The 13557-nt window shown below is 39.2% G+C and overlaps 2 protein-coding genes across 2 annotated transcripts; both read right to left on the reverse strand.

Moving 5' to 3' along the window:
• Positions 1–371: 371 nt before the first annotated feature.
• On the reverse strand, positions 372–6001 carry LOC141809756 (nuclear distribution protein nudE homolog 1-like). The gene is made up of 9 exons (XM_074696937.1): positions 5834–6001; positions 5369–5479; positions 5097–5250; positions 4521–4669; positions 4183–4319; positions 2982–3158; positions 2793–2878; positions 2501–2652; positions 372–2313 (listed from the first exon to the last, which is right to left on the reverse strand). Exons 2-9 carry the CDS (start codon positions 5452–5454, stop codon positions 2220–2222), a joined length of 1035 nt encoding a protein of 344 aa, XP_074553038.1. The 5' UTR covers positions 5455–5479; positions 5834–6001; the 3' UTR covers positions 372–2219.
• A 1798-nt stretch (positions 6002–7799) lies between these two features.
• On the reverse strand, positions 7800–12595 carry panx1b (pannexin 1b). Its single transcript, XM_074695419.1, has 5 exons — positions 12190–12595; positions 9998–10119; positions 9569–9768; positions 8797–9298; positions 7800–8705 (listed from the first exon to the last, which is right to left on the reverse strand). The coding sequence occupies exons 1-5, from the start codon at positions 12368–12370 to the stop codon at positions 8556–8558; spliced, it is 1155 nt and encodes a 384-aa protein (XP_074551520.1). The 5' UTR covers positions 12371–12595; the 3' UTR covers positions 7800–8555.
• Positions 12596–13557: the final 962 nt, after the last annotated feature.

Genomic DNA, 13557 nt, shown 5'->3' on the forward strand with positions numbered 1-13557 from the left:
ACCTGCCAACGACTCACGTAGGAAGTTAAAGCAGAATCATTGTGTAAATCTGTGAATCTGTAACTTTAGTCAGCGCCTGTTGTTCTGTTGCCTGTGACTGCTGTTAGTGTTTTAGAGCGGCACTGCTGATGATGAACAGACTGAATGTGTAGAAAGACATTTCTGTCCTCCATCTGCCACCAGTCAGTGCTGCTGCTCCAACTACAAATATTTAGCTGTTAACATTTTCTGTCACTGTTTTGTATCGCACCTTTCTCATCAAGCCAAATACTGTAAGAATGTTTAATGTCTGAGAACGTTCGATTACTAAATCACAAGCAAAAATAAACCATATAGCACTTAGCAGCACCCTCCTCCTTTATGTCCAGATTTATTGTACATGTTGGAAAATACCCCAAACATCCTCAAACAAACCAGAGTTATTTGATCAAGTAAAATATGTAACCAGCGGATGTTTACAATGACACCTTTTCTATCTATTATTTTTGAACCACCTGCACAATGAATAAAGATGTCAAAAAAACACCTGTTCTCCTTTTATTGTTTCAGTCTTGGTCAGTTCAAAGGTCAAACTGGAATCATCACAGCAACACATCACCACCACCTCCCGAGTCGATAGGAAAAAAAACAAATGGCTGAATAACAGAAAAGTCGAGTAACTTAGGCACAAACACTTAGAAGTCTGTTAATTAGATAATCCAGTCAGTTTAAAGTTGAATGGTGGGAAAAAAAAGCAGGAAAGTTCAGATATGTACCAGGAGTTACTTTGAAGAGTGCTGACAGCTGTTTCAGTACGACATTGAGATATAAACTGCAGTATCTGCTTTATTAAACGCTGGATTACAGCAGAGACTGATCAACCAGAAACATTTCAGGGAAATGCTCAGCTTTCACTCTGACGACTCTTTTGTTCCCATTCACCAGTCAGTCACTAGAAGGCAGGACAGGGTATTCGATAAAGGCTCTAATATATACTTACACAAATATGCTTTTTTACTGTGCTCAGTTTCTTTCATTACATCTGTTATTGCTCTTCAGTTCCTCCTTTAAACAAACCCTGTATGGCAGTCTCACACTTGTAAGGGAATTATTTCTATACATTCAGTAGTGAACATGTAACAATCTAATTTCTACAGTCAACTCAAATCTGTATAAAAGTTTCAGGAACATAAGATAATTAAACTACAGGATTACAGGCTATCATTTAGGTTCAGAAGCAGAAAATTATTCCATTCCTAGTTTTTACATGTCTATGATATTTTTCAGGAAAGAGGAGGAGCAGGTCAAACCTGCCTGAAGGAGTGACGGTCTATAGCACTCAACGCTTAGCTGCATTTCATTTAGAAAAACTATCACAGTAAAGCAAGGCCTACAAACTAAAGAGGTAAAAAGAATGATGAAGGCAGCAATGGCTAATACGCTAACGTCGAATCATGGCATCAAGTGGTCCACACAGTCTTTAACTTTCTGCAGAATCCAAAGCAAACTGAGTCTCACCAGAAACAAACAGAAAGTTCAGACTCAGGTTCAACCAACAAAGAGTCAAAGTGCTGTCCTCTGCTACATTTTTCAAGCTGTAAAAATCAAACGTCTGTGAAATTTGTGATTTTCAAAGTTTAAAAGAGGGAAAAAATGAACCCAAATTTTTCAGAGTTGATCATTTCCATTCATCCAAACTTTGGTTCATTCTTCATAAAGAATGCTATTCATCCTCAGGTTTTTGGTCCCTGTATCAGCGCCCTGTAAGGCAGCTGTCATTAAAATAATTTGTTTTATTTGTATGATAAGTGGGCACTGCAGGAACCAACGCTAACACTTTTTGTGGGAGCAGCCATGCTTGAATCAGCCCTCTTGTGCTTCATTCACAACAACCAAATCTATAGATACAGAAGTGAAGTGAATCTTTGTGAAGCTACCATCACAGTGTAACAGACACAGCAGAAGTGAACACGTGTACAGTAGGTTGTTCATTCTTCAATTTTTACTGAAGCTGTAGAGATGCTTCATGTGATAGATATGGTTTGATACTAGCCTGAGGCAGCAGAAGTACATGTACCGCTTACGTAGGGCAAGGAGCAAGCACTGTAGCCTTCTTGTTCAGAGTTCAGCAGGGCACATAGTGACACAGGAAGACAGCTCATTTTAAAATCCCAGTGCTGGAGGTTATAATAGAAGGAGAGCGGACAGAGATGAAGTCACGGAGGCCTTCTTTTTTCCTCTCATAGCAGAATCTTGACCCCTCCCTGTGGAGACTGGGCACCCTGAGAGACTCCTCTGGGAGGCGCAGGTCCAAACTCTAACCGCTTCACTAAACTGGAAGACAAAGAGGACAATAAGTCATGAGAAAATAGGACATCAAAATTCAAAACACTGCTTATTCCTGGCATATTTGAAAAAAAAAAAAAAACAGGGAGCAGAAGTTCAAGAGGCTTTCCTCACTATGAGTTTTCACAAACAGAGACACAAAGGCAGAAAGGAAAAAGCAGGTTCATTAACTCACCTGTCGTACTGAGGGGGAGAAATGATGTTTGCAGCCTGGAGCTCAGAGCCTCCATCCAAACCAGACGGACTACCAGGGGCTGGGAGTGCTGGTCCGCTGACTGAAGTGTCGTACACAAAGTCTCTACATGATGCCAGCTTTGACTCAAGATTCTGATGGGTGAGTTAATAAGAGACAAAAAAACATCAGGTCATGCATGAAAAGTCAGAGTATGTACCAGTAACAACACAGTTATCTGCAGAGCTTGTTTTTCCACCGTGAAGTAAAAGGGGATCATTTTAAAATCTCTTACTCCAACTTTTCTGAGCAGCTCCCCGACAATGTTGAGTGCTGATATTCTGGCAGATGTAGTGAGAGGAGTCCCTGTTAGTCCATCACCTGAAACAAACACAGATATTAGCAGCAGCATTTTGATTATTGATAAAAGATAAGTTTGACTTACTTTCAGTGTAACTGAGTTTTTTTTTTTTTTTCTATTTACCTCTTCTGATACTGGAAGCAGGAGGTGTGACAAATGAGCTCATGGGTTTTGATGGTGTGATGGGGATGGATGGGTTGGCAGCTGAGGGACATGACAGATCTGATCGATCAGTGTCTTTGCCCAAGCTGCTGGATGGCCGCCTCTCCTTCTGACGCACAGCCAGCTCCTGGCGAAGGTCTGACACGAGCAACCACACAAAGCACACAGGTTGAAAAATGACAGAGATTCAAGTGACTGATGTCATCAATACAGAGGCATGGTTTTCTGCACAGCACCGTAAATATCAGACACTTGAAATGAATGAAAATAATCTCCTCCCTGTTTGTTTTGTTTCTGTCAGGTACATTGTAGGATTTTCACTTTTTCCCTGGAATTATTTTTCAGGACGTTTCCGCAGCACTTTTAGCCGCTACAGAGACAAGTGTGTCCTTTTCTACTGTTGTGACTTGAGTTTACCCAGATTGTTTCTATGTTAATAGCAATACTCTATATATGAAAAAATATTGTGACACATGTATCACAAAATAATGCAAACACACCCACAGATTACAGCCTAGCACTATAATAGTTGCATGACAAAATAGATTTAAAATGTTCTTTCTCTTCTGCATTTCCTCTAATAGAATTCTATTTTTTTTATTTAATCCCTGAAAAAATCTTTATTTCATCTCAATTTATTGCATAACTCAGTTTACACGTCTGTCATCTGCGTTTCTCAAAAATGATAAAAGTCAAAATCACAGTCAGAATAGCCAAGCGGAGCATGAACTGTCAAAAATATAACTACAAAGCAAAATAAAATTTTATCCTCCAGTGTAAAAAGGTCTTTATATAGAACAAACTTATGTCATTCTAACGACATGCACGCCCATAACTCTTTACCTATTTGCATTTGCTTGCAAAGCTGGGGGAGGATAAATAATTTTCCAGGATAACTGAACCGTTTTCTGGACTTTTGACCTTTTCTCCACATCTTACATATGTTTTCTAAGACTGGAAAATTCATCAATCATTTTCCAGTTCTCCTGGGAACCCTGTATACATTGAAAACTGACAAGTGTTCTCAACTAGAAGTTAGATTTATACTGAAAAACAGAAATTTTCTTCTGCAACTACACATGTTGTGCAGTTCCACAGTCAACAAATTGAACAAATTTAGCGTTGTGCTGAATCAGAATAACCAGCATGTTTGAATATTTACCTCTGGCTTCATCTTTGAGCCTCTGAACGGACTCCAACAGGTTTTCTTTCTCATCCAACTCGCTCTCCAGGAAGGCATTCCTCTCGATGACATGATTCATCCTCTGCTCAAAGTCCTCAAGTGACATAATGGTAGCCCTGGGACAAGAAGAGCAACGGTTGTCAAGGTTTATAAACCTGCTTTTATTTTGAATGTGTTTTTTTTTTCTGGCCACAGTAATTCTGTGTGTGAGTGAGAGTGTGTGTGTGCAAGCACGCTAAAGTGAGAGTTAGCCAGTTATCTTGTCATTGGATGATGAAGCCGATGAGATAATTACATAAGACCTCTTAGACACTGACCTCTTTGTCCTCTCCAGGTCATCATTGGATTGCTCCAGTTCTCTGATGTATTTCTGCAGGTGATCTCTCACTGCTGTGGTTTGCGCCAGATCTTCTTCTAAGGTGGAGATGTGCCTAAACGCATCAGAATGCTGGACCTCGAATTTCTCCTAAAACAGCACACAGACATGAAATCAAATGACATTGACAATGGCTGCTCTGCAGGAGCGTGGTGACGTATCAATGAAGAGTCTATTTTCATGACACAAAAAATACCCTTGAGTTATCTTTTTCCTCTTGCTGCCCACAACCTTCAAGCTTTCAGAGAGTTAATGTAATAATCCTGCATTCACTTTTTCTATTGCTGTTCTTTTCCCCATGGACAGTTGGACAAAAATAGCAGTCAGCTGCCTTATATCTGTGAAGCAGTTCCCTTTAAGCAGGGGGCACTCTGACAGTCTGTTTGGGTATGCATGTCACTGTTTCTATAACACATTAGCTGGAACAGTAACATCATATTCCTTCAAACTAATTGGGGCACAAATGCGCGTCCTGCTCCTCAGGGGCATGGGTCTATTTATATTCAAGGTGCTCTACCTTTATGTTTTCCAGTTCCATGCGGAGTCTGTTGTTGTCTACAAGCAGCTCTTTGTTTCGACTCTCACACTGTTTCAGCTCTGTCTCCAGTTCTGCTTCATAGTCTCGACTCATCTGCTGAAATTCCTGCAGTTCCTCCTGAGCCTCTTCAGCCCTGACAACGACAAGAGGTTAAACTTAAAGCCATGCATAACATACACTGGGCCAAACTCCTGCTTTTGAGTCTCTACATATCAGTAAAAGTAGATCTGAGAATAGTTTTATGCTGTTACCTTTGATGATGTCTCTGTGCCTGCTCTTTCCAGAAGCTCAGCTCCTCTTCTAGTGATGTGAATTTGCGTGTCGTTGGTTCCAACATATCTGCTACTGATTGGGCGACTTACCTGAAAAGTGAGACACTTAACTTTAAAATCTGCCCTTCTCCACCATCAGCAGACCGACAAAGTCCCCATTTAGAGCACTCCAACTGTTTGAGTGTGTGAATGCTAACCAGACTAGCTGCATTCTACAGCACATTTTCCCAGTGGACAAGTCTGAGAAGAGTCAGACAACATATACTTGTGCTTTCACTGCCTCCATGTAGCACAGAAACGTAACGATGCTAATCAGAAGCTTCTGATACTCTTTAAGTGGTGCTGCAGTCTCCAAAGGCTAAGCTTTTAAGCTAAGCTAATGTAGCTAGCAAACGACATAAGCAGAATTATTGCACCATGAAAACAGAAACTACGCAGACTCACCTGAGGTAAAATTAACGACTAAAACATCCTACAACTAGGTTGATGTTTCCGAGGATAAGCAAGATTTTACAGCCGCTTTGAGACACGGACCTAAACTGCACAAAGTAATCTCTCAAAACGTTCACCTCAGGACGGGGGTTGACCCAGCATTAACCAAATCCAAACGAAGATCCGATTCTCGCACGCTATTGGTTGATGGAGATGACGTTATAGAAATGTGAACCAATCGCATACTCAAGAAACGCAGAGTCACGGAAGGCGGGCACGAACAACTCCACCCTGTTATCTGTTGCATAGAGCGTCAACAGTGATCTACATGTTACTCACGATTTCATGAGTCTGTGAAAGGTTAGTTGAGTGCTTTTTTCTTACTCTGTGATAATTTATGAGGTGATGCTGGTACTTTTTAAAGCCCTCATTTACACATTACATCATAATTAACACATTTTATAACACAAGCAAACGTGATAATGTGATGTTTCAGTGCGCAGAAATTATATTACCAAACATAAGCAGAGGAAGGAATTAATTTATGGTAAATTTCTGAAGATATTTCTTGTGCTTCTGACCTTTTATCTTACTGATTATTCCGTTGGGCAGATTCAGGCAATTGGGACAACAGTAAAGTGTTTCTGCTCGCGGGGTATTGGAAAAAAGATGACCAATGGAATGCATGGAAAAAGGTGACATCCATGGGAACCTGTGACAGGCACTAAAGTGGGAGCTGACCAGCTGACCTTGAAAATTTTAAGTAGAAAAAAAAAATGCATTGTCTTGATTTTCATAATATTGTAAAGAGAAAGTATACAAAAGTGTGTATGATGCCTAAGTTTCATAAAATAAGGCAAAAAATGTTCAAAGTATTTTTATATTCTATAAATCTGGACAAATTCTTGGTTTTCCAAATTATTTAACCATTATTTTCATACTTCAAATATTGAATCCAGACACTAGAGTTACTGGCATCTCTATCAGCGCCGGTTCACAGAGATGCAGACAAAAAAATTAACTTTGTAGCACAACCCTCATAATTTACTTGGCTGTATTGCAACCAAAACAGAACTTCAGAATAAAGTGTGAAAGTGGTGGCAAAGCATTGGTAACAACTGAATGTAGGAGCCAGTGTGTTTTGCCTCTTAAACACTGGTGGTTAACTGGTGGCATTTTTCATATGGTTCAACCTCTAACCATACTTGATTTATTACAGTGCAGGTAGGGTGAAAATTATTACAAGTAGGGTGGAAAATTATGAGAAGATTGCAAGGAAGAAAACTTAAAACTAGCTGAATGCAGAAAATATCATCAGCTGATGAGCAAAGAGGAGTGGTGAAGGCAGGGCAAAAAACACTCAGTTTGATACTTTTTTTTTTTTTGCAACAATATATAGAATTTAAGGCAAAGGTCCACAATAATAACATGTGTCCTAATATACCTGACCTGTTTTCCCAGATTACCAAACACATCACTGAATAATAATGTTATGTCAACTACAGCTTAAGCTACAATTTTTAAAAATATTAGTAAATAATTAATTTCTCTACACAAAGTAGACACATTGAGGAAGTATGAATATGCTTACAGGGTGGTATTACAAAAACTGTCCCAATTTACCTTAATTCACCTTGAATGCAATACAGCGATGTAGTTTACTTCATCCTAACTGCATCCTGCACATGACTGAGAATGGAAAGTGATAAATCATTGGAGAAACACTTTAAAATACAATGGGAAGTACTTGTTAGGGAATACTTGAAAGAGTATTATCCCTACTGGGCCAATCTGGTTTGACACTTCATAACCAGAATTACTCGCTTTTCCCCATTCCTTATGAGATAAATGAAACATGTATTTGAAATTAAGTTTCATTGCGCTGTCATGTGAAAAGATGTTAAGTATAGATGGTCATAATTTACTCAATTGAAAAGATGTTAGAGTAATTAAAGCTTCCACAGAGAAATGGGTGATGTAAAGATTCTTTAATACTCAACTGATAATAACTGGCAGTCACATATTATTCTCCCCCAAGTGTTCATTCATCTATACATGAATCATCAGAGGGTCTTCTTTTAACTTGAACATGCACATAGTGTTAGTAACAGATTTGAAAGCACATATGCCCAGAAATTTTCACATAATACAGCCCAGACCCAGATGTTTTGACAGCTCATCCAATACCTTACAAAGCCTCAGCTTCATTCTAACTTTACATGTTCAACCCTTAGACATTCACAACACCTCTATGAACCAGACTCAACTTTACAGAGATCTCAACTCATCTTAGGGAAGTCCTGAGGGTTTGACGTAAAAAATGACGTGAATTTATGATTCCACCTACTTTAAGAGGACAACAGGGTGTAGGTAAAAAAACTGTTATTTTTTGAGCTATCGTTTTAGACTTGGTTACTTAGGTTATCGTGTTGTATTAAAAATGTGACGTCCATGAGGTATAATGTCTGCTTGTCAATCTATGGAGTTTCACCACTCTCTCAGCTTTTTGACTCCAGTAGCTAAACTCAACCTCAGACAAAGATAAGTGCATTACCGTTCAATTTCCTTTCTCCACCACAGCAATCTTCATTCCCATCATCATGACAGTTGTCAACAAGGCAGCAGCATGTAGAGGAAAACCAATCATACTGAAGGTTGACTCCATCATATACTGACTTCATTTACATTACACTTTCTATCAGAGGACCAAATGTTGGCCCCCTCCTCAGAGAGATTATGCCTCCGCTTCAGTTTCTTCTTTGTTGTTCTTCAGTGGGCACGTCTTCCTGCTGTCGAGCACGTCAGTCTTCACCTGACCCAAAGTTTGGAGGAGGCACATTGTGTCGAACCCCTCCTCACCAGCCTCTTGCAACAACTCAAGCACCTTTAAAAAAAATGTTGCACATTCAGAGTAAAAGTGACAACAATTTTTAACAACAAACTGAACCCACATAATCTGTGCTGCTGTGACCCACCTGTAAACACTTGAATGACTTGAGTTCGCTGAGGTTCTCCCGCAAGAACAGAAGATAGATACTGAGGTCATTGTAGACAGGTGTGACAACACCCAAAGTGCCAAAGCCTGGCAGCAACTCGTAAGGCCGGAGAAAAGAAGAGCTCTGTCGAGCTGGCCTCAGAGCAGCATACACCACCAGTGGAGCAAGAAACACATACACTATCAGGTTGATGTAGCTGAGCAGCCTGAAGACACCTACTGCTACGAGCTTACACTGCACTGCGGATGGCACCATGCTGTCGTTTCTTAGCACCCCTGTACGCAAGTCACATGGAAACTCATCAGTGAGAGAGGCCAAGCGGATGTAGTAGCCGAGGTAGATGCAGGCCAGCAGGAGGATCAGCAGAGTCAAACCCCGACAAAACAGATACGTGACCACAAGGGAGTGAGAGAAGCGCTTGGTCTTGAGATACTGCTCCACCAAAGGGTATTTAAAACAACCTTCAGTGAGTTCCAAAGCACTGCAGCAGAAAAAAATACACAACAATCAACATGAGGGGGGAAGGATGCAAAAGAGAAGATACTCAGTCAAGAAATAAGCAACAGGAAAATCTACAAGAAGTACAACACAACACAAAAACAATTTATGTCTTCTAAAAGTTCAACAAAGAGCTTTTCTTTTTTTCTGTTGGTTTTAGTGTATGTAGTTACCACAACCATTATTATCAAATGAGCAATAGCATGAGCAATTACTGGGTAGATTAAGAGGCTGGTAACAGAAAAGTATTTACCTCTGGCAGTCCTCAGATGCATCTTTGTTATCCAAAGACACCAGGTTCTTCGCCAGTTTAATAGAGCGATTATAGAAGCGGTCCAGCTCCTCCATGATGAAGTTGAGGTCAGAGGAAATGTGTGGGGCAGCAGTGAAACGCCAGAACAGGGCTGGGGTGTACAAGAGGATGGCCACTAAGAGCAGGATGTATGGGAAGAACTGAAGGGACAATGAGTCAACAAATCTTTATCCTGGACAGTGACAGTGTGAGGAATTTGTGGCCATTTAAAAAGAAATATGTCATCTTTAGACTGAACAACTTCTTAAAGAATATGAAGTGAAAAATGTTTAGTTATTCATATAAACTCTAAAAATTACATCCCTTTACCTGAGTAACCCCACTGTCAGCCCTGCTGCTTTGTTACATATGTTATGGGGAGTGTTTTACCTTATGTAGCCATAGTTGTGAAGTGTCAGTCTGGTGCTGAACTGCTGCCCAACAGAAAGAGTCCACATATGCAGCCTGTCTCCAAGAGAAGTTAGTGGGAGCAAAGCAGCTGATCTGACTGCCTGGATGAAGAGGGTGAATAGTTACAGACAGGACAGGTGTTAAGGTGATTCAGCAAAAAGAAACAAACACTTTATAATAAGTTAGTCCCTTCTCTGCAGTGATGGCCCAGTAATGTGTTAATGAGTTGTTTACGGCATACTTTGTGGACACACTTGTGCTTTCTCCTATATGGTGGGTGTACAATGGAAAGATCAGTCAGGCATGCATAATTTACAAATGACCCATATAGGCTATAGATATTAGTCATATTGATATGACAGGATAATGAGCCCTGTCTAACAGAAGTTTTGTGGTGCACTCTGTGCCCCAAAAAGCCTCATTAATAAAAGTGTCATTAGGTAAAACAGAATTTACATCAAGTCAGCAATTTTTGGATGCATGTTTGGGTCATGAAGCACCATTCTTCCCAGAATCTAGGTTAGGGTTAATCATCTGCTTACAAATCATACATGCATCATACTTTGTTTTATATTGTTATAACACACTAAAACCTTGAGGCAAACTTCAACAACAACATTGTTTTTCAGTAAATTTATATAGGAAAGAAACCGAGTTTAGAGGATTCTCCCTAATACAGCTTAGATCACAAGATTTGAACTTAGGGATGCACGATGTTATCGGCACAATATCGGTATCGGCTGATAAAAGCTTAAAAACACATTTAACAGTATCGGCAGATATGAAAATTTCTGCTAATACGCACAGCCGCTACGTTCTGTTCAGTTAGGATTATTATAATTTTCCATCTGAAAAATAAGCTCCTTAAATAAAATGTAGCACTTTGTTTATTTGCACTGCAGAGCTCTGTGTCTGTCACCAGGTTGTTACAGTAGCTCTAAAATAATCAAATGCAACTTGGTTATGTTTAAAAATGCATTGTATATTTAAAGTTCATGTGATCTAAAGAAATTATTTTTCTGTATTTCAATACTGAACGTCTTGAGTTTGAAAAAATAATACATTTATATTTATGGGAAAATCAAATGTTTTTGTCTTGTTTTATGTGTGTTTCTTAAACAAATAAGACCGTCACAATTAGAGTAACCTATAAATTCCAGTACAGGATAGACTAAGCTTTCTTTACAGTGAAAAAAACAAACAAACTTGTGATTATCGGTATCTGTATCGGCATATTGGATATCAGCAAAAATCCAATATCGTGCATCCCTATTTGAACTACTTTATAGAGTAAATTTTGTCATGTAACAGTGATTGCAAAGATTGAGATAATATTAATCATGTCGGATTTAATTTGGCTGCTATGTTAGCAAAGCAGGTTTGTTTACCATCAATATCACATATATTGACAGTAGAGTCAAAAACTGAGATAATGTGCAATTTAATTTGGCTGTTATCTGAACAACAGATTTGTTTGCCATCACAATCACAGATGTTGACAGCCCAGTCAAAATCTGATTCATTTTTAATTTTGGTAAAATTTAAGATTATCATTGAAAAAAAAAAAAAACATTTTTTCATAAACGAAACAAAAATATCAGTCATGGTACTATACTCAAAGTTCTCTCGAGGTTTATATAGCCTGTTAAAAAGTCTGGGCCTGAAAGTGTATGGGCGCATTACTTCCTGATAATGTAAACAACAGCAGACTGTGCGCATTATGATCTAAGAAGATTATGTTGCTGTGATTGTCGGTGTCGCTGTAGATCTTGTTTCACACTGAAGAAACAATGGGGTTACCTTCTGCTTGTCTGTTCCATATTTACTGTAACTACAACATAAATTGAGCCAGTTAGTAAGGCTCAGTGCAAGAAGGGAGTCTGCCCAGACCAGTCCCAATCATCAGCATCAGCAGCAGAGCATCAGTGTCCAGCGTGAGAAAGCTAGAAGGGTGGAGACATAAACCACACCTTCCTCGGTATTCACACCCCTCTCTTTTTCTCCCCAATTTATTGTCGTCATATTGACCTCAATTACCCCTGCATTTACCAAATCAGATGGGTAGCAAAAGTATTTTTCGGTAGAGATGCAAATAATCCCCATACATACACTTACTTTAAACAATTAGAGTTAATATTTACTCAAATAATGAAACACATTTCTAAACTCACCGACTGATACTTCTTGCGCGAAAGCGAGAGAGATGAGAAATAACGGCAGTCCAACTGCTAGAAACGTGACTATCTTGTCCATCGCCAGCTCCAGACGCACGCCTTTGTACTTCGCCTCCGTGGGGTCCTTTAACAAAAAGTCGGAAAAAACGTACTCGGTAGCGACGTGAGCAATCGCCATGGCTGATGGAAACAAAAAGCCGGTACTGTCTAATTATGAAATATTTACCGTCTGTTCATTTAATAGCTAAGTTAAAGTGCGTTTGAATTTGATAGTTTAAGGCTTCAGTTCAGGAAACTCCTGATGAAAGAATGGTGTAAGAAACGCAGAACCGTTATTAGCAATCCATCGCGAGTCAACAGTGCCTGGGACTAAACCTGCTCCTGCTATCCTGCTGCCATACCCCACATATCACACAGAGGAAGAGGGCGATGGCAAAGTGTCAACCGCTAGAGGGCGTTACTAAGCCATGAACTTACCGACAAGCACAGGTTGTGGTTGTGTCTACAACAAAGCGGCAGCATTTTACTGATTTTAATTTATGGTACTTCCACAAGTAATTAAAATAATGAAAAAAAAAATTCTGTGTTCATGTCCTCAGAATTCTCTGGAAGCCAATTTTAATCGTTAACAGATACTTAATTTGACGAATTGGTGAATCATAATTATGAGATTCTTATTCATACTGTTGAGGTGTTACTGAGACGCTAACTTATAATAATGAGAAAAAAATGACACAATTCCAGATGCTAAGTCCCATTATAAGACACCAAGTCATAATTTTAAGATGTGAAGTTTTGATTATGGTACTAAGTCAAAATAATGAGATACTATCGTATCTCATTATTATGACTTACCAATTTTTATTTTTAATTTATTTATTTATTTATTCATTTATTTTTTAACTACATTCATTATTACTGGTTTCTGGTATTCGGGCGGTGTTTTTTTAAATAAAGAACGCACACAAGCGCGCGCGCGTGCACACACACACACACACACACACACACACACACACGCACACACACACACACACACACACACACACACACACACCATTAATTGTTTATATACTGTGAAGCATCCCTATATTTGAGCCTACTGAACGTACATGTAAAGAGATATTGTCAACAATAGCATTTGCGACAATTTCGCACGCTTTCTGTTAAAAAAATGCCAGTTTTTGTATTATTCACTCTATGATTTTAAAGGTTTATGGCTACTGGAGGAAAATGAGATACAGTGTTTTGAACAAATTTTCTGTGGAAGATGTGAAATTCTGGCAAAATAGACAATCGTCTGACATACTACTGCATAACAGCTTTCAGACTTATGGTCGTTAGACAAAACAATACCATTTTGCGACA

This window comes from Halichoeres trimaculatus, unplaced genomic scaffold (assembly GCF_033239565.1).
Source record: "Halichoeres trimaculatus isolate MK-OKI-2021-1 unplaced genomic scaffold, fHalTri1.1 fHalTri1_scaffold_2, whole genome shotgun sequence".
Taxonomy (NCBI): Eukaryota; Metazoa; Chordata; class Actinopteri; order Labriformes; family Labridae; genus Halichoeres; species Halichoeres trimaculatus.